The 26674-nt window shown below is 40.7% G+C and overlaps 2 protein-coding genes across 4 annotated transcripts; one reads left to right on the top strand and one right to left on the bottom strand.

Annotated features, from left to right (window-relative positions):
* The first annotated feature begins 680 nt into the window (after positions 1-680).
* On the top strand, positions 681-10143 carry tmem87b (transmembrane protein 87B). 3 transcript variants are annotated; one of them, XR_004616298.1, is made up of 19 exons: positions 681-864; positions 1602-1662; positions 1754-1845; positions 1945-2079; positions 2181-2225; positions 2368-2539; positions 3450-3511; positions 4176-4359; positions 4465-4564; positions 4664-4757; positions 5475-5546; positions 6381-6489; positions 6645-6703; positions 6787-6890; positions 6987-7057; positions 7169-7239; positions 7377-7429; positions 7529-7664; positions 7713-8115. XR_004616298.1 is itself a non-coding variant. In XM_034608990.1 (19 exons), exons 1-19 carry the CDS (start codon positions 715-717, stop codon positions 8366-8368), a joined length of 1707 nt encoding a protein of 568 aa, XP_034464881.1. In that variant the 5' UTR covers positions 681-714; the 3' UTR covers positions 8369-10143. The 3 variants fall into 3 exon arrangements, 2 of the variants coding, with proteins under 2 accessions (XP_034464881.1, XP_034464882.1); XM_034608990.1 differs by lacking the exon at positions 7713-8115 and adding an exon at positions 8327-10143 and having other exon boundaries at positions 7529-7559; XM_034608991.1 differs by lacking the exons at positions 5475-5546; positions 7713-8115 and adding exons at positions 5128-5199; positions 8327-10143 and having other exon boundaries at positions 7529-7559.
* Positions 10144-13744: 3601 nt separating this feature from the next.
* LOC117775829 (fibulin-7) lies at positions 13745-25435 on the bottom strand. The gene is made up of 8 exons (XM_034609307.1): positions 25068-25435; positions 23616-23778; positions 21890-22066; positions 18249-18374; positions 18025-18162; positions 16905-17042; positions 16339-16477; positions 13745-14736 (listed from the first exon to the last, which is right to left on the bottom strand). Exons 1-8 carry the CDS (start codon positions 25143-25145, stop codon positions 14364-14366), a joined length of 1332 nt encoding a protein of 443 aa, XP_034465198.1. The 5' UTR covers positions 25146-25435; the 3' UTR covers positions 13745-14363.
* Between the last annotated feature and the right edge of the window lie 1239 nt (positions 25436-26674).

Here is a 26674-nt window from a genome sequence, read left to right as displayed (position 1 = left end):
GGGAATATCATTAGAACTGGCACAAACATTTACTTGGACTCAAAGATGACCTGATTAGAATTTGGTGGTGAAACGTCAAGGTCACTGTGACCTCACAAAACAAATTTTTTCCCCCGTCAAGGCTTTTTCTTAAGAACCCTTCAAATTTGGCACAAATGTTCAAGGTCACATTAGCCTTAAAAAACATGTTTTTCTCCTTTTGAACATGGAATCTCAAGTCTGCCGGAAATGAAAGATGAACTGATTAGATTTCAGTGGTCGGAGGTCACAGTAACAGTGTATGAATCTGGGAAAAAAATCTATGTTCACTAAAACAGCTGTACTTCTAGTTTTGTTGTGGATACAAAAGGAGCAGGAAGGTTGAAAGTGTAACTGAAGTCAGAATTATTCATATCGCACGTTGAAAACAACAGGGTCTGAGTCAATGTGCTTTACGAACGTGGCAAAGGAGGAACAATGGATATATGGATAAAAAGAAAGTGAAAACAGAGAATGGCCTCTATTTGACCTTTATGCCTGCATGGTAAAAACACATCTTATTATGGGCGAATGTAAGAGTCAGTGTGATGGCTGACAGCAAATGTGGAGATATATAAAGGCATGTTAGAGTATTTTTCATCAGTTTTACACTATGTAATGTCATAATGAAGTAGTCAAGACTGATGCTGCGTTCACAGCGCCCCCTGCAGCTCAGCCTCGGATCCCACAGTGAACATGGCTGCCGCGGTAAGGATGAGGACGTGGAGCTGTGCGACCGGAGGAGTTTTCCCCCCGTGGGGAGTCCTGCTCCTGGGTTTACTCAGCTCCATACACGCGGCTGTCGCAGCTCCAGAGACCGGACTGTGGAGGTCCACCCTTGTAAATGTGAGTAGAAGCTAACCTGCTGGGTAGCCACAGCACCGGGCTGCTAGCGTTAGCCACGTTAGCCTTGTTATGCTAGCTCCATGTCAGCTGTGGGAGTGGGACCAGTCGTGGTATCTGTCCCGTGGTAACACCACCGCTATAAACACTCTTTTACTCAACTTTATATCCTTCATAGATTTTGACAAGGTGCGCCAAACAGAAATAGTGGAGCATGTTGTTAAGATGGCTAATTAGCCCCGAGAAGAGAAGCTGATGAGCTCTAGCTAACTAGCTCCTACAGCTTATGTTAAACAGCAGTTCAAAGGTTTATTGTTTTACTATTTAGCCGAATTAGCAAGATAAACTACAACGTATATCCGTGTCTAATCCTGCTTCCACCCCTCAAACAATACCGGAGTCCACATCCTTGTTTGAACTGGGAGTTCTGGTTTACTTAAAGGGTTTGCTTTTTCCCTATTAACAACCCTGCAACTGAAATATGATCTACAGTGGACTTATTCACTCCTGTATATCAGACCTATTCCTCTTGATTATCAGTATTAAGACCCAGGTCACAGACTTGATCCAAGAAGAGGTAGAAAGCCTCGATCAATAATTTAAGCAGTGAGAAGTCTCAGTTTCCCCTTTACTGTCGTCTGCGTCCTGCAGTATTATGTTAAAGTTTCCACTTCGTCTGATATCCTGTTTGATAAGAAAACCAGTTCTCCGGCTCACAAACCTTGTTTACTATTCTACAGACCTCAAGACCGCTGCTGTTAAGAAAATCCATGTTTAAAGACACTGATGTTGAATTGAAAGGTAAGACATAGAAAGTGTGCACACAACCCACCACGATAATTCTAGTCCCCTTGTGTTTATCATCACTTGTGTCCTCCGCCATCTTTTTTAGTTGTGTCGTTTGGCTGTCCCGAGGAGGTGACCTTCAGCATTCACTGGTATTTAAAATACTACCCCTGTCACAATGAATTCAGCAACATTGAAGTAAGTACAGGACCTTAATAGCCCACTACTTACCAGACAGTGTATCAGCCTAGACTCTATTGTTTATGAATGTTGAACCGTGACTGCCACTGTCTGCAGGAAATGTATGAGAGAACGCCTCTGAGTCGTGGAGAGGGCCTGGATCCAAATCCCCTCGGACAAGGAGAGTTCATCGAACACAAGTACAGGCCTGTGACGTGTAACAGTGCACTACGCTCTTTCCCGATGCTCAAAGTAAGTTTGTTTATTTACTCTCCTCAGTGTAGTCACATACATCTGTTCTTTATGATCTATTTTCGGTATTATAGAATCTAATAACACCCTATGTTTTTCAGAAAGCCAAAGCAGACCCACGACCAATTGTTCCACCTAAAGTGCCAGTGAGAAAATAACTTGTCTCTTTGAATTCATGAAGTGATAAACTGAAAACACGTTTTATTTAATGTGTTTTTTCCTTAATAGTTTCCACATACTTTGGATTGAACTATTTTGATAAAATTATTTTTGTTTGTAACACTGCAGGATGAAAATGAAACAAAATTAATTACTGAGGAGTATGAGAGCAACAGCGCCACAAAGAATCCCAGTGTAAACATCAAAGACAACGTCATTGCCACCACATGGAAGGATGGGCCGTACCTGCTGGTTGTTAAGATTGTGCCCAGTAAACAGGACTCTAACTGGAATTTAACAGGTGAGATTTGATTAAAGACCTAATGACATCATGAGCATTTAACTAATTTATTTGACCTAGTACGGAATTGCAGTTAGAAGCACAGATTGACTGTTGGGCCCTGTTCAGACCTGGTATTGACAAGAGCCTTGAGAGATCTGATCATCAGTGGACAGCGTAAAGATCTTGTGTTCACAGTTGACATTAAAAATTCCTGAATGTGTCTCCTGTGATCACATGTGATCGGCTCTCACACTCCCTGCTCTATATGCAAATAGCCACATGTGTCGTTTTATGTTTCTGAACACAAAATGATGCTGTCTTCACCCAGTCTGAGCTAACAGATGTGTAGGATTTGTCTGTGTGTATGACGGTACAAGTGTGACAGAGGGGAGAGCGAGTGGAGTCAGGAGGGACTGAATGAATCAATGAGCTGAGCAGATCTGCTATGAAGAAATATTTTCCCCATGTAGTGGTCAGAGTTGATATTGTGTCCTTTCCCACAAAACAAATGATGCATTAAAATACATTTGATTCATTGTGAAACTGTAGCGACGTCAGATGACTAGGCGGCCCTTCATATGTGTCTCAGGATGCATTTGTGTTTATACAGAGAAAAGAATGTGGTCCAGACCACCCCAGTGATAGGATCTCAGGCTGCATTCAGTACATATTTGGTTGCGTTCACTTGTGATCTGATGACTCGGGTAGCAAGTTAATACCAGATCTGAATGAGGTCTTAATGTTTGCCACAGTGGTGCATTCACATGCCGAAATGATTTCCATAATCAGATAGTAACTTGTAATTTCAAAGCTGTTTTGCAGTCGACTCTGAAGCAACAGATTAATGGACTCGTCACAACCAGCAAACTTTTTGTTGGGAAACACTGTCACACTTCATTTGTTTACTGTCTGGGTTTTGTTTTTCCAGTGAATGTGGTGATGAAAGGCAGCCATGGCTACATTTCTATCACAGAGTGGCCTCTCATGATTGTAAGTAGATGATTCATGTCATAAACACTAATTACTAATTTGTAAAATACATGTACAATGGTATTATATATCCATAATTCTTTCCTGGCTATAAAGGAGGATTCTATTTTACTTTTATGGGTATGTGCATGTTATAAATGAACTGGTTATTTACAGCACACTCTACAGTTCAGAGTCAAAAAATGTGTCCACTGGTTTAAATGGACAGCTCACCTAAAATACAGAAATACATACAGTTGTAGCTCTGGTCAGCCCAGTGCATTTCACAGTATAGGGAAGGAAGTGGGTGACATTTCAAAAACGCAAGAGCAACATCTGAATTCAAAGAACAAGATATGATTTCTTGTAAAATTACAAAACTGAATGTGTTTATCAACTATCAGAAAAGCATGGAGGGTTGCTGGATTATCATGTGCAGCTTTACGTGGGAAGAGACAGTAATACTTTTCAAATGTGTCTCTGAGTGTCACCATGTTCACGTGTGCTACAGTTAACAGACCCTCGTAAATCTCCCTGAAACTGGATGAAGAGTCGGCCCTCTGAAGATGTTTTTGGACAAATTGTCCATTTTTTGAGGAATTTGGTTTCTAGCTAATGAAAACCAACTGCTCCCACATGTGTTTTTGGACTAACTCCTCTCTCCTTTCTCTCCGTGTGTTTGTAGTTCTACATGGTGATGTGCATCGTGTACATCCTTTATGCCCTGCTGTGGTTTGCCTGGGCAGCGTGCTACTGGAAGGATCTGCTGAGGATCCAGTTCTGGATCGCAGGCGTCATATTCCTCGGGATGGTGGAGATGGCCGTCTTCTGCGCTGAATACGAAAACACCAATGCTGTCGGCTCTGCTTGTGAGCGTCACAAATTATTTAAACCATTTTCATCTGAGATATGAGGATATTTGTTTTTAATATTTTTTCATTTTTCTTTTTTATCTCTGTTACTGTGGCGTTTAGCTTCAGGCTTGTTGATCTTTGCCGAGCTGGTCTCTGCCCTCAAGAGGACTTTGGCTCGATTGCTCGTCATCATCGTCAGTCTTGGCTATGGAATTGTAAAGTATGTCAGCAAACACTTTGACACAGATACAGGATACAGTTTGTTTAATGAAAAAATCGGGTAACAAACTCTTTTTATTTTGTTCTCTTTTTGTTTCAGGCCTCGACTGGGGACAGTGATGCATAGAGTCGTGGGGCTCGGTGTCCTCTACTTTGCCTTTGCAAGCATTGAAGGTGTCCTGAGGATTACTGGGGTAAGTAGAGATTGATTTCATTGATATTAGTCTATGGAAATATTAGTTATAGTAACAAACTTCAACCAGAGGTTAAATATTATCTGACCAAGAATCATAAAAACCTACAGATATTTACATTTTGATCTAAAGAAGAGGAATTGCAAACTGAAATTTGAGATCTTGTGTTAATTAGCAAATTAAAAGCAACTTTTCGACAATCTTACATTATCTTGATCAAGTTTCTAATGATCAGTGAGTTGACTTATTGTGTCACCAGTTGTTGATTTAAATGATCAGTTCTAAAGCTTTGTGGTTTGTCAGATTGTTGTTATAGTAAAACTCACCTTTCAGTTTTTGTATTGTCTTTATTTTCCGGGTAAAATTCAAGGATAGAGACAATGGCCCTTCTCTCATCACAGCTATTTGTCTGGCTGTGCTTGACTCCTGTGCCATCTGGTTCATATCCTTCCAGTGTGTACACCTCAGCACCACAGACAATACCAAACGAAACAGACATATTTGTTAGTTGATTAAACCTAAGTGACGCTGAGCATTCTTGCATTTTTGGGTTGAATGATTTGGTGATCTTCCTCTTTGCACTTTTTTGGAATGATTCTATAATTTTACTTCCTGTGCTGCTTCTTTTTTGTACCATCTATCCTCTCTGTGATTTTTTTTCCACATCTGTCACCTCTGTCCCTGTGTCCTCTGGTGGTGCTCTGCCCTCCCTTCCAGGCGAAAGACTCTGACTTGGCCCTGCTGGCCAACATTCCCCTGGCTCTGCTTGACTCCTCTCTATGCTGGTGGATATCCTTTTGTGCACCTACAACCTTTCCCTATGTGGTTCCCCTCTGGTCCTCTCCTCCTTCACACGGGCCCAGATTAGACCAGGATAGTTTGACCAGCAGCCGTTCACATCTCTGAAGATATGGCCTTGCATTAATAATCATACATCTTCTACTGAGTTTCGCAACAAGTGATTTTTTTTTTTCTGGTTGGTGGTTTAACTCAAATTTCCTGCACTGGCTGTCTCTTTTTGTTCTTCACACAATCAGTGCTATTTGCTTTGCTGATATTAATGGACTATCTAGGTCTGAATGGGCAAAATTAAGGATTTGCATGACCCAGCAACGCCCATTACAGGTGCTCCTGTTTAAAGGTGAAATTAATATGGAAGCCACTAAGGTAGGAATTATGCATTATGGTTTATGTATTTCAAATGTAACCTTTTTTTGTACAAACAGTGACTGGGAAATTGTTTCTGTTTTTCTAGCTTAAAATAATGATACTATTTTTCTGCATAATTAAATGACCTTACGTCCTGATGGTGTTAACATGTGGTTCCATCTCATTGTAAAGGTAAAGACTGTCACAAAACTGAGTCAGAACCACATCCATTCAAAATCACACACATACGGTAACATACATTCTGATACTTAGTTATAATGGGTAAGTGAAGAGACCACTCTATCATTTACTTCATTCATTTGTGAGTCAGTTAATGGACAAAAATTGAATTTGTTTTAGCAGGAAGATGCAAAACATGGATATTCTCTACAATATCTAGTCGCATGTAGAGGTTATAAGGTCCAATGGTTTCTGTACAATGTTTCCCACATATTTACCTTGACTGCCACTAACATCTTTGTCAGCCTGGCACAAACCATCAAGACTCTGAAGCTGAGGAGAAACCCTGTCAAGTTGTCTCTCTACAGGCACTTTACAAACACGCTGATATTTGCTGTGATTGGTAAGTGGTACGACAATACAGTTGCAATCAGACTAGAGTGTAGTAAGTATACTGTAATGATTTCTAGTTATTTGTTTATAAAACCTGTAAAAACATTCAGTCTCCTCAAAACAACAGAAGATTTGTGTCTCAAACTTTGCTTTTGCTTTCCTCAGCTTCAATCATTTTCATGGGCTGGACAACAACAAAATTCCGGCTTGCAGATTGTCAGTCTGTGAGTATGTTTTTAATCATATTCATCCTAAAAAATAAATGATTTAATATTTTAGTTTTATTGATATTTGTTTTTGTGTACAGGATTGGATCGAGCTGTGGGTGGAAGACGCTTTCTGGAGGTTCTTGTTCTCCATCATTCTGCTCGTCATTATGTTTTTATGGAGACCATCGGCAAACAACCAAAGGCAAGAAATACATTATGACTGTAGATTTCAACAACATGAACTGAGTTCTGAGAACTGAGAACTGACACTCCTAATCACTACATCCATCCTCCACAGGTATGCCTTCACACCTCTCATTGATGACTCAGACGATGAGATCGAAGAGTTCATCACCTCTACAAATCTTGGTACAGCAACCTCACAGACATCTTATATTTAACCTGAACACTGCAGACAGTTGCTGTCTCTAATAGTCTTGCTGTATTTATTTATCTTTGTTGTTTTTTCAAAATTCACAGCAGATGGCATTAAGTTGAGATCAACTAAAGGTGACACAAATGGCACAGTGAAGCCTGCAGAAACAAACGCAGTAAGTACCACTGTTGTGTTTGGTGTTGTGTATTGAATATTAGGAATACACAATAGGAGTTTCAAATGCAGTCCACATGTCAGCAGATGGCAGTGTTGACTTCTTTTTGTTTTAAAACCCTGTTTCTACTTGTCCAGGAGGATGACTTGAAGTGGGTGGAGGACAACATTCCCAGCTCTCTTGCTGATGTGTAAGCATCATATCACATTGATTTGTATTCATCCAGTGAGGTTTTTTTCAGACGTTTGATTCTAACACAGTGTCTCTTTGGTCCTTTTTGTTCCTGCAGAGCTCTTCCAGTCCTACTCGACTCAGACGAGGTATGAACTCACTTTTAAATACTCAAAACAGGATGTAGACATAACACATAACCACAGATAGTGTAGAAACGTGGAGCTTGGTAACATTCAACAAAGAAAGAAAGAAAGAAAGAAAGAAAGAAAGAAAGAAAGAAAGAAAGAAAGAAAGAAAGCAAGAAAGCATCATGATAGTGATTCATTTTACATTGCTGTATTAGTAGTGACTTTAGGACGCAGTGACAGGACCCAGGGCGCCTTTTATAAATACCTTTCAACCCTTAGAGGCCACTGTGTCTGTTTTTCCTCCCACTCCAAAATATAGTGTGGAGTTAAAGAATTTGAGGATGATGTTTTACTCGTTACACTGCAATCCAAGAGAAATGTTTTTTTCTTCTTTTCCATTCTATCAGCTGGTGAGGATGATGACGTTTACGTTTTGGAAATGCTTTAGCCTTATTCTTTCAGCATGACATCATGTGCATCGCCATGAAATGCATTTAGGACGACTTTTACAAGAATCTCCTTTTTAAAACAAGTTTGCAAAAGTCACCCGGGGTCAGCTTTTTCAGCCAATTTTCATTAATTTATCGGATAAAATCTGAAATTAAGGACCAGTAGTTTCAAAGATAAATGATAAATGTGACTGGTAAACTGCTGTGAGAGAAAGAAAGCTTGACAGACAACAGTACATTGTGTTCTCTATATTCTATATACAAGGCAATAACAATTGAAAATTCAAATTTGATAAAATATAGAATGTATAGTTTATATTCTTTTATTTTTTCCAGGAAATCATGACAACAAAGTATGAGATGTCAAAGCTGGAGTGAGACGGAACATTTCTGGCCTTCAGCTGACATGGAGGGAGAACAAAAGCAGGTGTCGCTGACTCTGCACCAGGGTCTTCTCCAGGATTTCCAGTTGGGTGGTGGTGCAGTGCCATTTAGCTTTTTCAGGGGATCCTCCTGAATGTGTGCTACTTCGCAGGGTGGTGCAGGTCGCAATTCAGGAGGAGCTCTGCTCATTTCCTCAACTTCTGAAGAACTGTACCAGAGGAAGAAGGGTCTTTTCACTGACCAACTGGTTCATCATTTCCCTAATAAGATCAGTTCTGAGGCTTTCTTTCCAAAGAGAATGTTTCATTTCGTATGACACGTTGTATTTATCCATGTTATTTGAATTTATTTTATCAGCGAATTAAGGACCACATGCATGGACGTACTTTAACTTATAAACATTAAGTGTCTTTTTGACGGTATCCACATATAATGGGTTGGTTGTAAAAAAACGAAAACAAATATAGGCCTATGATGAGGAAAAATAATGAAAAGGCCCTTTTCTGAGTAATTAACAAAAAGAATGATTTATTGATAGTTCTCCAAAAAATATTTATACATAGTTAATTTTGCAAAAGTAAACGATTTCAGTAACACTACATGTGACTTTGTCTGATAAATATTTTTTTTTGTTGTTGCTACCATTTAAAATCTGAGACAAGAAAATTGAAAAACTTTAAATAGAACATTTGCTCTAATGCACTTTTGAAGATCAAATCTGTGCCTACATGTTGTTCTTGTCTAGGGCCCGAATCTGTTCAGGAATCTGAGAGTATATAAAGTGTTCATGTCTTTGAAACTTCCCAGCATCCTCAGTATTGATGTGTGAATGATTGAGAGAAGCACAAACCAGTGATTTTCTACAAATGAAAGTCAAATGTTTTGTTCAATTTGGTTTGCAGTCATGTTTTGAATCTACTGTAGGTGTGTGTGTGGCCTGGTTTTGTGTCTTCTAAAATAAGAAGCAATATACTGTTTGTATGTTGATAAATTTAATTATTTATTTGTTTTTCAAGTGTACTTATAAGTTGTTAAAACTGTGTGTTCAACCAAGTGTGTTAACAATGTGTGCTTCCATGGTTTTGAATGACTTGGATCCTGAACATTCTCACGATGAATTAGGCAGATGGCAAACTGCAGCTTGTTTCTCCTTTCTTTGCCATGTTTGCCGTCTTTGCCGATGATGTCATCGTGTTGGTTTCAGAGACACTTTAATGACGCTCATGTTATTTCAGATAAGTCTTAACCTTTTTTATTTTTTATGGTTCACTTTAAAAATGGCTGGTGCAGTGTTTTTGTCGACGGAGTTTTGGAGTTGGAACACTGTCGTCATCTTCTTCATGTTTGTTGTCTCGAGTAAATGTGACAGCAGTTCCTCTGTCCGGGCCGTCCCATGTTATAACACACTAGTTAAAGTGATGTGGTTAGCACAAGCACAAGCTGATCATCCGAATGAGTTCATAGTGTCACTTTTTGAAGTTGGAAACATGGAATAGTTGTGTTTACGAGGGCAAGCTGTCCTCCTGTTACATAAAACTGCAGACACCTGCAGTGGACCTTTGATTATTTGTACAGATGGGTCGTGGCTCATTCCTGTTATTTCATAACTCCAGAGGTGGAGCGGTGTCTGGATAATATGACTTTTTTTAAATTATTATTTTTCTCGAGTGTTGAATAACTGGGCTTAAACTTTTCATACCAGCAGTTTTCTTGTCTCTTCCTTCTCAGGAAGTTTGTACACTCGGATTAAATATGAAATGAATACACATGAGTGTTTGTTTCCTGATCTATGCTTTTCAGTATTAATTTGGCAATAAAAACACACCACATATTTTACTATGGATTTAAAGTCTGTTTTTAAAGCTGTCTTGCAAATACCAGATTTGAGAGGTTGGATCTGTTGAATGAAAAGGCTATTGTGAAGAAAATTATGATGAATGACAATGAAACGCAGGGACTGAAATATTAACAGGCAAGATTGAATGAAGCCCAGTTGTGGTATTTTTTCTCTCAAGCCATTAGACCTTAATGTGGTTGTAACTAAGAAGCTGAAACAACAGAACATATAAAAACAAATTTGTCATGTCAACTTTACAAGTAATTTTATGGAGACCATTCTGGTTTGACTTTTAGAAATTGGCCTGCACAATGACGTGATGATGGGTTTTAACGACACTTTTAAGAACTCTTGTACTGTTCTCATTAAAATAAGACACATTTGGAAATCTGCCACAGTATTTGGTTTAAAAGACCAAACAGTAAACTTAAACTGCAATGACACGGTTATGAAAGTAGAATGCTGAATACCCCCCAAGGGTCCCATCACCCCATGTTAAAGAAAGTGATGAAAACATTCCTAGATCCGCTCCTTTGTCCAGATCTGTGACAAAATATATCAAGTTACTGTGGTGGAACAAAGCCCCCTCACACTTAAATCCACAAGGATCTGCAACAAATTGTACTCATAAATATCCATCCCCTTTAACATGTCCACATTTTTTTTATCAAGATTTATGAGTTATTCCCTAGGAAATTGTTGAAAAATATTTTTTAAAACGACCTAACTTGGAATGTTAAAATAAAACGTCCTGCATCCGCTCCCTGATCTGGATCTGCATCAAATTTGAATGGGTGCTTCTTTGGTCCATATCCCATCCTCCCACCAAGTTTAGTAAAAATATGTTGAGTAGTTTTTGCGGGATTCTGTTCACAATCAAACTGAACAGACGGGTGAAAATATAACCTCTGTGGTTGAGGTAATAAAACCATCACTATGTCTTTGAGGGGAAAACCCTAAAACAGAGAAACGCTGTGTGGGCTCATAATGAGAGAGGTCTGGTTCCTCTCAGCTTTACATTGAAGTAACCTGCAAAACAAATGTATTAGTTTTCGATTCTTAAACAGTTTTCTCATTTACTTATTACCACCAATGATTTCACCCCTTTCACAAAACATTTCTTTGTTTTTTTTTTTACATTTTCACTGATTTTCCAAGAAATAATTAATTGATCTATTAATGAAAAAAATCAGGCATGTTTTGGGTACTGATTTCTATAAGTGTGTGTAATTTAGTGCAGCTTGATTGAGTTTAAGGGGATTGTTGGGCCGTGGCTGAGGTATGTTCTCTACTGAGGGCCATCCTTGTTATGTATACTTCTGTCTAACCTGGAAGTAACACTATGGTCAAATGATATTTGTCATCGTTGTAGTGAAGATTACAGGCCACTTCAAAAAGTCAAGAGAGACAAACGCAAAGGGACGTGCATTATGCTTTCCTGTTCCTCTCACATATTTCTGGACCTCCTCCAAACATTTATCCCACATGAAAGTTGATCCACAGACGACCTCTCTCCTCTCCGGCATAATAAAAGTGGAGCTGAATTCCTCCACTGTGCCTTTTCATTCTGCGCTAACCCACCCGCAAAACAACACACGTGCCTCTTTAACGTTTTGATGGCGATCCATAAAGTGAAAACATTTCTGCTGTTTCACTTTCACAAAGGATTTACGGTTGGTGCATGAATGGGCAATTTTAAGGGATGTTTCAGAAGGCTACTGCATTGACTGTAGCTCGACATTTTACTGCCCTTGGAATTTCAAGAATTTTTGATGAGGAGATTGTTTTCATCCTTTTTTTTGTGAAAAAATGTGCAGGAGCTTTAAAGTCCAGCTACAAATACACAGTAAAGCCCTGCAGCTAAAAACCAGACTTTCTCATGTACCAAACTTTTACTGGATTTGTGCCCATTTCATGCAAGAACTTCCCCGTTGACATTTAAAAAAGCCCAGGGTGCCTTTCATAAACAGAAGCAATTGTGTAAAAACAAATGATAAGCTCCATAAAGCTGGAGTTACTTTGCTGTATTTTTGAATGTGCCTGCGTTTATGTATGATGATGATGCTCTGAAGTCACCTCGAGCATGAAGAGGAAGAGCAGACAGAGAAGGAAAGTCATCGTGTTTCTGTGACCACACTGTGCTGGCTTCACCTCAAGGCTCCCACTGTATATTTTCATCATTACCCTCCACCAAATGGCTTGTGTTATGTAGCTCAGCGCTCTCCAATCGTCGCTGGCAACATCCCTCAGCCAGAGAATGGATGAAACATGTGAACATCAAACGGCCTGAGCGAAAAGCTTGAAACAAAGGCTGCAATGTGAGCACTCCTGGTCCGGTTACTGAAGGAAATTAGGTCCTGCCATTAAGGCACGATGTCACTTTCAAAGCAGTGCGTGCCGTCGCGGCATGTGTTTTGATTCTCACCATCCACTCCCTCACCGAAAGCATGAAGCTCCTCTGGCCTCCTTTTATTGCAACGTAAACCCCTGGATGGAGCCGGCCGAGGAGCGAGGGAAGCTGAGAGAACACATGTGGTGAGCATTAGTCTCTTCTTTCTGTAACAAATAGACACACTGAGATATGTTTTCGAAATGTGACATCTCGTTCCTTGTGTTCAATTCAAACAGGAATACTGAGAGGCTCCTTTTGTTGCCATGTGTTCACTGTGAACCATTGGCTCAGAGTCATCGTATGAAAAACACATTTCTTCCTGTTTTAACCTTTTATCCACTCATTCAGAGAACTGTTCATCGCCATCCAACATTCATATATCAGCTATGTGTTGGTTTGCGTTTCGCTCCTTAAAATTCGCTCTCAGTGGATGTAAAATGAGAACAAGCACCGACACGAGAACATTTACTAGCACACTGTTCAACATCAAGTGAGGTAGTTTTAACAAATGCTGAAAAGTTGGACTGGCTTTATTTGTTTTTTTTTGCAGAGACAATTAAAATTCCAGATAAATTATGTAGTGCGCCGGCAAGCTCGCTAAATCATCTATGAATTAGAATATGAGAATATGAGACTATTTCTGGGTAACATACAGAGTAATATTATATTATGGAGGTTTTTTCTTATCTTTTTTCAAGAGCTTTTGGACAGGACTAATGGATTTCATGCTTAGATTTTGTTATGCTTTCACTCAAAACCCTGCGCTTGCACTCAAATATGCGCTGCTTTGCTCAAACTACGCCCTTGTACTCAGATGTTGTTTTGTTGCTTTGACAGACTTTCTTCGCTTGAGCTTCAGTTGTTATTCTCATGCTGCCTCTGTGCGTGAACGAAACCAAAAAACTACTTTGCAAAAATCAATTTCAAGTGCAGAAGAAAGAATCCACGAGCAGAGGAGAAATCCGAGACGATTATGTTCACAGAAGCAGCTTGAGCGTGAGAAGAAGAGCTGAAGTTGAAGCGCAGGATGTCTGTCCAAGTGCAAGCAAGTGCACAGTTTGAGCACAAGCTGAGGAAATCTAAGCACAAGCAGGGGCTATTTGAGTACAAACGCAGGGTTTTGAGTGAAAGCATTACAACATTTGAACGTGAAATCAATAAGTCCTGCTCTCAAACTGTAAGACCACACTCTTGAATAGAGAATAAAAACCATCGCCCTGGTACAATACTGCGTCTACTGTTTAAAAAAAACAACTCCCATAGTTAAATGACCGGTGCTTTAAATGAAGCAAGCTAGTACAAAAAAAACAAATATACAGAATATTATAGAAGATAAACATGTGGCATTACAATGTAAAATCCAGCGACAATATTTCCAATAAATTAGAGCCACAGGAGCACTAATGACTTATAGGGATTTATCACCAATAAAGCGAGGGCAGTGCATCAGCCCCAGGGCCGGACCCTGAGCTACTCAGACATGATCTATGATGGACAGAAATAGTTCCATCCCTCCCAACACGTTCATTATGCTTTAGCTAGATTTCATGCATTCAGACTCCCTCAGTCAAACATCATAGCTCATCCTGACTAAAGAAGCTTCCATGATGCGTTTCTGCCATATACTGTTACTTTCTCACTCTTTTGGTAATTAGGCCTGCGACTGGCAGCTCATATAAATTCATCTCTGATCGGGGATGAGGAAACGTTTTCTTTCTTCTTCCTCTTCTGTGTCTTGTCTCCCTCCTCAAACCTTGCCCTCAGAAGTTGTTAGGTGAGACCAGAATGTGGACCCTGGCCACGTGCTTGGCCTGAAAGGTGCGGTCGCTGTACTCGGACATGTCCACGTCAATGCTGATCTCCTGCGGCCCGCGCAGCTGCTGGACCAGTATCAGCTCGCCAGTCTGTCTGTCCGAGCGCTGCATGACGAACATGCCCCGGGAGTTTCCGCCCACTATGCCGAATCGCAGGCTGTCTGGGCCTGTGCGCCCAGGGGCGGCCGCGGTCGCCATACGGAAGAGCGTGGCAGGAGTCTGAAGGTTGGAGGGCAGAGGCAGGTAGTGGAAAGACACGGTCTTGGGGGCCAAATGGCAGGAGCGGCTGTCCATGGGGCATGGGTTTCTCTCACACTGACTATAAGACAGAAATACAGCAAATGTTAATGAGGGACCATGACAGTGCATGTTCTCTGTGTGTTTAACAGTTGTCATGTAATGACAGTGTTTCATTGTGACACATACATACAGCACATATGAGGTCAAGGGCCTGAAGTCTCTAGGCTGTTGTGAGCAGAACATGTTGAAACAACAAGAAAGTTTTGCTAACGTATGAACCCTGCAGGTCACAATCTTACTTCACCTCTCACAGACATATATTTATAAGGTTTGTAATTAAAAAAAAATTCCCCTCATGGTGTTTAAATTACTTAAATGTAACTCTTCACCTTACTAATATGTCACCGCCCCTGCTCCTATCTTCCCGCCCTCACGGTGGCACCTGAAGCCGAGGAGCCTTTTCCAGTAAGCCCCACCCACAAGTTGACAGGATTGGTTGGTTAGGTTTGTGACATCACAAACTCCTACTGCTTACCTCAAAATATGTCTTTTATCATATAAAAAGCACAAAGGGGACATGTTGCCATGTTTGAAAACTATCTTTTTACCAGCGGGGGGCTTTCATTTCTTGCAGCTGTAAGTAGCTATTTCATTTGGGTACTGCATTGTGGGACATACCATTAATGAAGTGAATTTGAGTACACAAGCATGAGTATACAGTATGGAATCAGGACACAGCTACTGGCCTTCTCTATTTCCTGCTTTATTCCTTGTTACAAGTGTTTTCCTAAACATTTATCCATTCCCTTAGCTGTTAGTGGAGCAGCATTTCACCACAGTGATGGTTCACTAGAAGAAGACAGAGCTTTGTTTCATGTCTTGCTAAGGGCGATGAAAGATGCAATGACACGGACGTTCTACGTGGTTTTAAAAGAAAAAGAAAATAAATGACGTTGTCTGGTGAAGTTTTGCTGAGTGTGCCTGTTCTATGTCAGGAATCTGTAATTCTGATATAACCACAACTCTTAATTGTCATTATTTCAATTCGTTTTAATAACACCGAACTCATGAAAGTATGATCTGGGAACATGGGGACATCTCTACGATGCCACATTATCTAAACCACTTTATTTGGAGGTAAAACTGAAGTGAACCAAAAAAAATGTTAATAGTATATAATTGCACCGTATTACTGTTAATGCACAACTACAGCAAGTACAGTGTGCCAACATTGAGGCTGGTGGCTAAACTGTGATAAATGTTTACAGCAGTTTTCATCATGGTTTCATTGGCAGCCTTCGATTTCACCCCCAAATGTTTGGTTAACTTGGCCAGTGGTGATGTTGCTGCGTTGCCAGATCTAAGCTGTTACCATGGCGAGTTGAATGTTATTTCAACCAACAAAAAAGATGACCAGAAGTACCAAAATAAGACCCAACTTGTATTAAACCTGGAGAACTTTAAATGCACTTCTTTAATGACAGATTTTTCTCTCCACGTCACCCATTCGCATTAAAATGTTGAATATGATTTATATGCAGAGGGTCATGTGAAAGTTAACGAAAATTCTGTGCTGAAGCGTGGAAGATGCTCAAGTGTGGAAGATGTGATCCTGGTTTATTCACTGACAGAACAAGCGAGGGAGAAAACAAAAATACCACCCGGTGCTATATCTACTTACAAGGGAGACGTCTTGACGTAGCTGATGTTGCCATGAGAACGGGGACACTCAGGGTTGACGCACTGGAAGCCTCCCCCCATGTTGATACAAGTTGTCCCTCGGCTACAGTTGTGCTGCTGGCTCAAACATTCGTCCACATCTGGAGGACAAAACAGCACAGGCACGTAAGAACAAGGAGCGGGGAGAGAGACTTGCCAGACTGACTCCCTGCTTCCTGGTTACCACAGCGTGAGCAGTGGGTGCTGTGCAATGAGTGTTTATTTTTTTTATTTTTTCTTGTTTAGTCTCCCACAAACGCCTCATGTCCCAAAGATTCTCTCTGCAGGGAGACGGTGAGGTCATTCATTCCACTGGCAAAAGCTCTGTTAGCTTCAGGGGTGCTGATGGAAGCGGTAGCGAGGTTTGCACAGACACCTCTGCAGAAACTAAAAGCTCTGCGGCTACGAGGCTTTTTTCAAGCCTTTTTAATTCGCAGGTATTCCTCTCTGGAGCTGCATGCCCAGTGAGACCTGCAGCCAGGGCCCTTCTGAATGAGCCTTTGTGCTCTGCTGCCCCTTGTCACTCACCCTCGCAGCTCCGCCCATCTGGGAGCAACTTGTAGCCGCTGGGGCAAGAGCAGCGGTACGAGCCGGGAACGTTCACGCACTCGTGGACGCAGAGCTTGCCTCCTTGGTCTAGCCGGTATACTTCACACTCATTCACATCTGTCAAGGAACAGAAGCAGAAATTCATGTACATGTCCACCTTTAAAATGTAATCACATGCCGTAGAAGTAACTTGGGATATTGGTAAGGATCTGTAAAGACAAAAGGTACGTTTGCTCCATCTTTTTGCATTTTCATCATCTTGCACATAAACACATTTGTTGCAGCTGCATGAAAAGTCTCATTTCAAAATCTTACTCAACCAATTACATCTTAAAAATAGCGCAACTGTGACCTAAATGCTAATCAGCCTGTGACCTCTCGAGAGGATTATTTTGTTTGTCACAGACTGGCTCTACAGATTACTACCCATTTGTAACAACATTAATCACTAGAGGAGTGAAAGATTCACGCATTCAGGGATCATCTCAGCATCCAAGTCCCAATAACATCTGCTATCTGTCCAGCTCTGCAAGATGACCGTTCAAAGTTCATAGTATCTTTATTGTCCCTTTCAGGGAATCTGATTTGAAGCCAGGATCAAACAAACGGACACAAACCACGAACTGTAATTGGTTGACAACCGACAGAAACAACAGGACATGTAGTTTACAGAGTGGTTCAGAGACTCTGTAACGCACCAGTAAAATGAATATCTCAACTATCTGCAAATGAGCAATTTGTGCAATAAACAACGCACAGATCACAGTTAAAGCTATCTGCCGTTTACCAAATGGCAACCGGGACGAAGGAAACCTTATATCACCTGGTTCTGGTAACACCATGAGACGGCGACCTGAGGGTAACAGTTCAAACTGTGACCTATCGTGGCTCTACATGACTGAAGTAGCCTTCATCAACACATGCTTGCTGTATAGCTCTGTGAGCTGGGCTTGACTCCTCCCTGAGATCTTACTTGCTACTTTGGTGAAGCTACTGACTCTGTTTTTGTTGGCCAAAGTCAAATTCCCGTACCAAGCAGCAATGCAGAACATCAGTCTCCGTGCAGGGATCAAGTAAATATGACATAATTTCAGCTCACCCTGACAGATGCTGTTTTCAGAGGTGCCGCTCATGTGAAAGCCTGCGTCGCAGCTGCAGTGTTGGGCTCGGTTCACTTGGGCGCAGCGAGGTCTGCGGCTGAACGCAGGGTCATTCATGACGCTCCACTCAGGTGGTGCTGCATCAGGGGAAGACATATGACGCTCAAAATAGACATTGTCAACATGTACATTAGCAGAACTCAGTATGGACTGTAGCACTGACCTGTCTGGGTCTGGTGCTGGCAGTGGGAGCCGCTCCAGTTCTGAGGGCAGGTGCATTTGTACTGGTTCACACCTTCCACACAGGTACCTCCGCTTTGGCAGGGGTTACTTGCACACTCGCTTATGTCTGTGGGTATAGATGGAGATTAACTTCTAACCTGCAGCTTCTTCAACACCTCCAGTGATCTGAAACCCATGTTCTCATTTTTGTCATCATACGGATGCATATGTGGCCCATAGTGTTTCAGCTGATTAAATCTGGTGCTGCTTTAAACGCACAAAAAGTAAAAATATCAACAATATATAAATTTATATTATCTTTAACTTTCAATGACTTTTTTTGAACCAACTAAAGTCCTGATCATAAATACCTAATATTTATTCATTTATTTTCAATATTTTAACCATTTAAATGCCAGTTTTTAAAAAAGTAATTCCACTTTTTATATAAAAAACCCCCTACAAAAATGAAATATTTTCCATACATTCAGTTACATGGTAATTTCTTTTCGAGGGTTAATACAGCCTGGCATATGTCACTAATTCCCAACAACATTTACTTTTATGCATTTACATTTTTTTGTGCCACAATTAAAAAACTCTACCCTCTCAGCACCTTTATGGACAAAAGTGTCCACTCCCTAAAACTGCTACAAATCATTATATATATATATTAATATTCTTTTCACTTTTAATGACTTAATTTTACTAACCAACATCAGTCCTGGTCATGGATACAAAATATTCAATTATTTACATTATTTTAACCCTTTAAAATACCAGTTTGTTTACATAAGTTTTTATATAATTTTTTCTTTTTTAAATAAAGGATTTTCCATATACTAAATGATGATGGGATGTCCTATTCATCATTGACATAAAGAAAAGCGATGGCAAGATAAGATCCTGTTTGAAAGAATATGAACGGATATGAATATGAAGAATTTGCTTCAGGTTTCACTAAAAAACAGTGTGACACTTTAAAAAAAAATACAGGAGGTGGAAAAAAGTGAAGGAGCCTCTAAGTCTTTCCTGTGAGCCATCCATCCATCCATAGAGCGGGAATGAGTCCATGCATCCAGTTTTGATAAATGATACTTCAGAATGAGAGGCTGCTACTGTCATTATGGGCACAGCATGTCAACAGTAAGTCAGTGATGCCCTTTTATTTGTTCCATTTGTGGAAAAGTAGCGGCTCGATTCAAAGAATCAGAAGGGTATCATTATTAAAGTGTAATTCAATAGAATCCATCTGCAGCTTCAAAGTAAAAGTTGTTGGTGTTTATGGATTCATACTGTATAGTTCACTTTATACAGTTTTAAGAAAAGCAAGGAAGTAGTTGTTTTGAAGATGTGAAGACTTTTTCCCTTTCTGTGCTGTCGACACCTTCTCAATAATGTCTAACTTTATTTATACTTTGTTACAAGCTTTATATGACCTCCACCTCAACAAGTACAAAGTGGTATAACTGTAAATGCCTTTGGCACAGTAGTGTTGGAAATGACCAGTGCAGCAATGTAAGAGGTAGATACTTATATATACGTAGTACACACAGTGTAAATTGTAGTTCCATTCATTCAACCACTTATATTAGGTTTGATAACTTATCTGTAGCCGAGGAGGTTATGGTTACATCTTAGTTTGTTTAGGTCAAAACACAAACACTACAGGATGGATTACCATGAAACTTGGTGGAAGGGTGAAGTACTGGTCAGGGAACCACCCAATAACTTTTGGTTTGGTTCTAGATCAGGGAACGAATCCATGATTTTTTTTTTGTCTTTCTTTAACATTGTGAAATAGGATGTTTTTCAACATCTTTATTGATTTCTCACAGAATTATGTGTAAATCTAATTTAGGGAATGAATGGGAATATTTTAATGTCGATCCATAAGTGTATACTATTACATTACTATTGCAAGATTTCTCCATCTTAACATGTGCAAATTTACATAGCTATAAATGCTTTTAGCTTTACAGCTAAGAGCACAGTAAAGTTGGAAATGACAGCATATAAGAGTTGTAACAATACAGAATACATACATGTACAGTGTAAAGTGTAGATCCATCCATTAATCCACTAATAGGTTTAATGACTTATCTGGCATGTAGATAATTAATCATCAAACAGTGGTCAACAGAGATTATACTGAGTAAAATATACTCTTTTCTGAATACAGAAATACTACAAACTGCAAACTGCTGGCAGTAACAGACGGTAAATGGATAAATTGTCCAAGTGGATAAAAAGAACGTCATGCCTCATGATCTTTGTTCCTGTCGTCAGGACACAGAGTTGTGCAGATGTTCTCTGCTGCTCTTTGAGCTGCAGCACTGAAGACATACGATACTGGATGACAACCAATCCCTTTAATATTTATTTGGCTTCCTCAGGGGCCACCCCAGAGCCATAAGACGAAAAAACCCACTTCACTCCGCTGAATATTTTTAGACTCTTCTTAACTTTTAAGGGTTTCACACTCTGTCAATGCTGCTCTTTCGACATGACTAAATATAGACCTCTGATTCCAGGGCTGAAAAACATGAACAGGGATAATACTGTGCAGAGTGGAACCTTCTCATGTTAGTTTAACCATGAATGTCAATAAACATATGTGCAAATGTTAAACTGAGTGTGCCACTTGGAATTTTTTGGAAGAGCGCAATCGGAGCAGGCTGAAGGGGCTATCAATAGCGTGCCTAGCATACTTTTGTGCTATCAGACCATGGTGTGGGTATAATGTCTGGACCAAATCCCGTCCAGTGGGACCGCTGTCACAGAGCCAGGGGAAACATGAGCAAGAGAGGGAGGGCGTTATCTTACAGTAACTGTTCATGAGGAGGACAAACCTGGAGGGGAGAGCAGCCCTCGGTGGAATGCAGTACAGGTGTTTTTCTGTGTTCAGAGACATCTAATGCCATTTTAACGAGGGCTTCATTCAGTATGCTGAGGAGCTCCAGCCCCTCTGAAGAATGGCTCTTTTCTTTGCTTGTTATCTGTGTGCTCGTGTGTGTGTGTGTGTGTGTGTGTGTGTGTGTGTGTGTGTGTGTGTGTGTGTGTGTGTGTGTGTGTGTGTGTGTGTGTGTGGGGGTTCATGTGTGTACTTGTACAAATATCTTTGTGAGACCATTTTGAGGCTTAACCTTACGGAGTGAGGACATTTTGGCCGGCCCTCGTGTTCTGACCCACTTAGGACTTGCTTTTCGGGCTAGTATTTGGTATAGGTCAGGGTTAGGGTAAGGGTTAAGGATTAGTAGCTGTGGGATGGTTCGGGTTAGGGTAAGGGGGTTCACTATGCCAATGAGTGTCCTCACTAAGAAAGAAGTACACAATTTGTGTGTGTGTGTCCAGATATGACTCATGTTGTGGGGACCATAATCTGTTTACATAGTCACATTAAGGGGATTTGTCCTTCTTATGGAGTCCCCATAACGTTAATCATTACATTTTAAGGTGTTAAAGTTAAGGTAAGGTAAGGTAAGGTAAGGTAAGGTATGGTAAGGTTTAAGTTTAAGTTTAAGTTTTGGTTTAGGTTAGGTTATATAATGCTAGTAAAAAGCTCCTAAACATGGGATGAAGAAATTAGGATTTTAATAGGCCCGTGATTTCTGTATGTTGCTAAACAAATAATAAACTCACCTTTACAGATGGCACTGATGCCGGTCCAGGTGCCGTTGTCCCGGCAAGCACGTGTGGCTGAGCCGACGAGGTGGTAGCCCTGAGAACAAGTGAAATGGACCTCGTGTCCGACAAAGTACTTTGAGCCAAACTTGGTTCCGTGAGCTGGGGCCTCCAGGGAGGGGCAGGTGGTGGAAGCTGTGGGAGAGAGCACGAGAGGGAGGCTGGTCACATGTGGAGTGAGCCTCCCGACATCCTCTGGCATTCCCTGCCTGGGGATATACACATGTCACTGAGCAGTCAGCGGAGAGCCTTCATGGGAAGGTAGGCTCCAAACGCCTCATTTGCAGTCAGTTAGCAGAGAAACGGCCATTCCTGTGAGTCAGAGTTACACCACGCTGGAGCCAGATGCTATGCTGAACGTTTGCAATATATATATATATATATATATATATATATATAATGTAATCACATTACATAACAGTGTGGATGGATTACATTTCTGACTTTCATGAACCATTCACTCTTCTTCCAACTTGGAGGATTGTGAGAAATTGTTTCCTATTCTATCAACCTCAAGTGAAAACACTACATTTCAGATACTATATTATAGGTTCTGCATTGCCAGACCTCGATGTTGTCCAGCTCATATTTATTATTGCAGTACGACAGCCAACTTTGACTCATTGAGGCCATTTCTGACCAATTTTTGTGTCAGATGTTTTTCAGACAAATGTGAACAAAATGGCAGAGCTCAGGGAACACGTGGAATCGGCAATAAATGCATCATATTATAACAATAACCAAATCCAAATACTTTTGAATTTGATCCTGATCTGAGGCCGTGCAATGATTTTTACTCGTCTTTTCATTTTCCTGGGCCTTTATTGCTGCGAATGTATCAGCCTCCCACTGTCTTGCCAAGTGCTCTCCACAGAGTTATGGACTGGACTGGTCCATCACTAACAAATTGGCTTCATGCTTGTCCGCTGCCAAACAACACAATTCCACAAATCCACTTCCCCCTGTCGAGTGTACGCAGCTCTGTAACTGAGATGGCCTCGTGCAGTTTTGATGAATCTGTAATCCCATAATACGAGAAGCCATATCTGGCTCTCTGCTGTCACTGGTTGACAGGGGGGGAAAAAACAAGTTTGAAGATCAAACAATCGAATGTTCCTAAAAATGCTGTGAATGTGATATTTTGAAACCACTTAACTACTGAAGGAAACCTCAGTCATGAATCTTTATTCTGAACAGGATGTAAATTAAATAACTGCTCATTGGAAGGGTCCTTTTTGTGAAGCTAATGCATAAAATATTCCAAAACAACACAGGTTAAATGATGATCTACTTAACGTTTTACAGCCAGCCTCCTACTGTGTGTGAGACTTATTCTGTTCGATGAATCATGCATATCTTTAGATAGATAGATAGATAGATAGATAGATAGATAGATAGATAGATAGATAGACAGATAAGAAATCTGATTAATGTTTTTATTTATATCTTAGCAAATTGTATGACGCAGACGTTTTTTTAAATGAGGAAGACAATTTAATAGTTTCCGTTTTGCTTGTTATGTATGAAATACTATAGTGAACTATATGACCATCCCTGCACAGCTCACTGTGAAAAACACCTGTGGTTTTTCTACAATGTCAAGTCAATAGTCTGCTCTGAAAAAGGCCTCTATTATTGATGACATTGACTACGGCGTGTGTTTGATACCAGTTTATTAACTCACCGCCTGACTGGTCTGCTTGAGGCAACTTGGACACAGAGTTCTGCAGCGTCGCCAGCTTCGACTTCATGATCCTGAGGCCCTCGTTGAATCGCATCTCCTGACCTTTCAGGAACTTCTCCATCTGACGGAGCACCCCGACCACCTGGTGCTTATCCATGCACGTCTGTGAACACAGCGCGAGCAACCGTGAGCAGCGTCAGGGAGCTGCAGGAGAGTCCTGGCAAAATGTGACTACATGCAACCACTTTCCAACAAGTAAAACAAGCACAGAAATAAAAGGTTGCCTCTGTTAAATGGTCATAAAATATATTTTAAAAAAACACGAGTGGTCAATAAACATTAATGTGCAGCTGTGGAACATGATGTCATTGAAACTAAATCCCTCTTATTAGTAGGCACATGGTCGTTAAGGTTACAAAATGTTTTCCTTGATATTAACCGACCTTATGTAAGTCTGACAAGGCATATTAGTGACATGTTTTTATTGTGCTCACATGACACGCTTACTCACCATGATTTATTTTACTGAAATCGACTTGGACCTCATTGCACTCACTTTTGAGATATTCAAGGCCTCCCATCTCTTCTTCCATCTCTTTCCACTTTCCAGTTCTAGACACAGCTGGACAAAAGCTGCCTGGCAGATGTCGGAGGGACAAAGTGTTGTTCCTCTGTATATTTTTGCGTGGTGGCAGGAAGGCATACGCTCAGTGGATAATCCTGCGAGCGGGCAGACTCCAAACAGCATGGGTGCCACTGGCAGTTATAGTTGAGGGGGGGAAGCTTGTCAAGCCGATGCAAAGTTCTTCAGAGAAAGTGCCTCTAATCCTTTCAGCAGGGTTTATTAATCACATGCTCATTGGAACAATTTTCTCTGTGAAGGCATACCTTAAATTCCCGAACAGGCATTCTGAGGGTAACGACCAATTTCGATGCATTAAAATTCACATTGTGCACATAGCGTGGACCTGTGCAGGAGCTCAGATAGTGCTCTGCCCCAGGCAAAGGGAAAATGCCACCAGCTGACAAGACATGAAAGGATTCAAATCCAGATGCAGCAATGTTTTTTCTTCATGGACAAGGTTTTAAGTAATTTCTCAAGTAGAAACTGTGAACTGTGATCCCAAACCATGCAAAACATAAAAGGTCCCATTACACAATGATAACAGATTGGAGCTGGATAAAGAAAGAAAAAAGAAGAATGTGTTGCGTGTTGTGGTGAGTCTTTGTGGATAATATGATTAACATATTAAAATGAAATACTTCTCAAAAAGGCCTGATATTAATATTCCCAGAGGTTGGTCAGATTATAAGATTTGATGTGGTCACATTCACTTCATTTGAGCCAGTTTTTCAGGCTCCAGATGTTCCTGGACAAGTGTCAAAGCTGGACAAGTGAATGACAAGATGTTTGTACTTAAACTTGTGTAAAGTAAACTGGACTACTCTTACCTGGACTGCAGCATGACCACTCTGGATCACTGTCAAACACAGCAGCAGGAGACACCTGCGTCGAAAAGACAACTCCATCTCTCAAAAGTCCAGTTTACAATTCACTGCTGATGTTCTCCAAGATTTAACAGGCTTCTCTCTTTATGGGGCTTTGATGAAAATCCAAAGGAACAGTTGTAGGATGAGGTCCTGTGTGGAAGACGCTCATCAGGTGTCAGAGGGAGATGCGCTCTGGTGCGTGGAGCTGCGCGCTTGGAGAGTTCAGCCTCTGCGCTCTGCACACCACCACCAAAGTTTCCTCCTGCAGCAAGAATCCCTCCCACCGAGATGGACCCAAACACTGTAAAGCGTTTCTTTATACATGTCTCGGCTGCTGAAGAGGAAAGTGCCACACAATGCAAAGTCCCACAATCTGCATCTGGCAAAATACACGACAAAGCCACATTAGATTTTATTACAGGGCCATTAAGGATTAAGATTACTTGTTTTCTCGTCCTTGAAAACTCGAATGAATATAAATGTCTTCGTGTCAACATGTGTCGCCTATAACAACCAACCTATCTATCTGTGATACAGCTGCACAGTTCACTGTATTCACTGATACAATGTTTTGCAGACTTGATAGAGGAAGAACAATTTACAGCCTTCTCCATTGATTTAACATACAACACTGCTGGACATGCATTATGATGATTGGCACGTTACCGTTGCGCAAGCTCACTATAGGCGAGTCTTTTACGGTTTTTAATGTGTGGTACTGCAGCGACACCTGCTGGCACCTGACGGGAGGACAGCGACTGAGAAGAGGAGGAGGAGGAGGATGAGGAGGATGAGGTGGAGAATGGTCTCTATGATACGAAAGACCAGACTGGCCTGTGGAACTCAGACTGTTTAGTATATTCAAAAACTTTATTAATCCAAAGCAATTCTCCAGAGTTACAATAGCAAAGTATTATATAATAGTATAACAGTACAAAGGTATATAGTATAATATATGTAATAGTATAAAAATATCAAGTGTAATGAGGAGTAAGTTACAAACGTTTAAAAATAACAGAACAGAAATGGAAATGACAAATGAGTTTCTATTGCCCATGATAATTACCGGTTATTGCACATGATATTAATAATAATGTACATGATATAATAAAAGGAAGTAATCCGCATTTTTAAGGGTGAATAAGCTGCTTTCAGTATAAAGACAGAGGCACATCCAACATCTTATTTTAGGTTCAAGTTTTATGTTTAAATCAATTGTTTTAAACAGTTTTTACCTTGGTCTAATGTTCACATGGACACACACTCCTGACCTCTGTGACCCTCTGCAGAAACACTCACACACTGCTGTAGTGTGGTTGTTTACCTGTGTGTCCAGATGTGTTCTCTTACTCCACTGCAGCTCATTGAAGCGGTCTCTGTACCTCAAAGAGAGGGGGAACCCTGCCACCTTCTGGACAGACACCACAGATGCTGCAGCTTGTCTCTTATCCACCTGTTTAGTGTGTTTGTATCTCCTGTGCCACAATGATCCTGTGATTGGGCTCACTCCACAAATGGAGGAGAGCCTGGCTCCTGGTGGAGTAGTGTATACAACACACACACAGATA

The sequence above is a fragment of the Hippoglossus hippoglossus genome, chromosome 15 (assembly GCF_009819705.1).
Source record: "Hippoglossus hippoglossus isolate fHipHip1 chromosome 15, fHipHip1.pri, whole genome shotgun sequence".
Taxonomy (NCBI): Eukaryota; Metazoa; Chordata; class Actinopteri; order Pleuronectiformes; family Pleuronectidae; genus Hippoglossus; species Hippoglossus hippoglossus.
This window is presented reverse-complemented; position numbering and strand designations above follow the sequence as displayed.

Coding starts and splice junctions, on each gene's coding strand:
- tmem87b (XM_034608990.1), top strand. CDS start 715: ATGGCTGCCGCGGTAAGGATGAGGACGTGGAGCTGTGCGACCGGAGGA. Junction 4,758..5,474: donor GTGTCCTGAGGATTACTGGG/GTAAGTAGAGAT, acceptor CCTCCCTTCCAG/GCGAAAGACTCTGACTTGGC. Junction 6,490..6,644: donor GCTGATATTTGCTGTGATTG/GTAAGTGGTACG, acceptor TGCTTTCCTCAG/CTTCAATCATTTTCATGGGC.
- LOC117775829 (XM_034609307.1), bottom strand. CDS start 25,145: ATGGAGTTGTCTTTTCGACGCAGGTGTCTCCTGCTGCTGTGTTTGACA. Junction 23,779..25,067: donor GTGGTCATGCTGCAGTCCAG/GTAAGAGTAGTC, acceptor CTGTGTTCACAG/ACGTGCATGGATAAGCACCA. Junction 18,375..21,889: donor CATCAGTGCCATCTGTAAAG/GTGAGTTTATTA, acceptor CTATACCCACAG/ACATAAGCGAGTGTGCAAGT.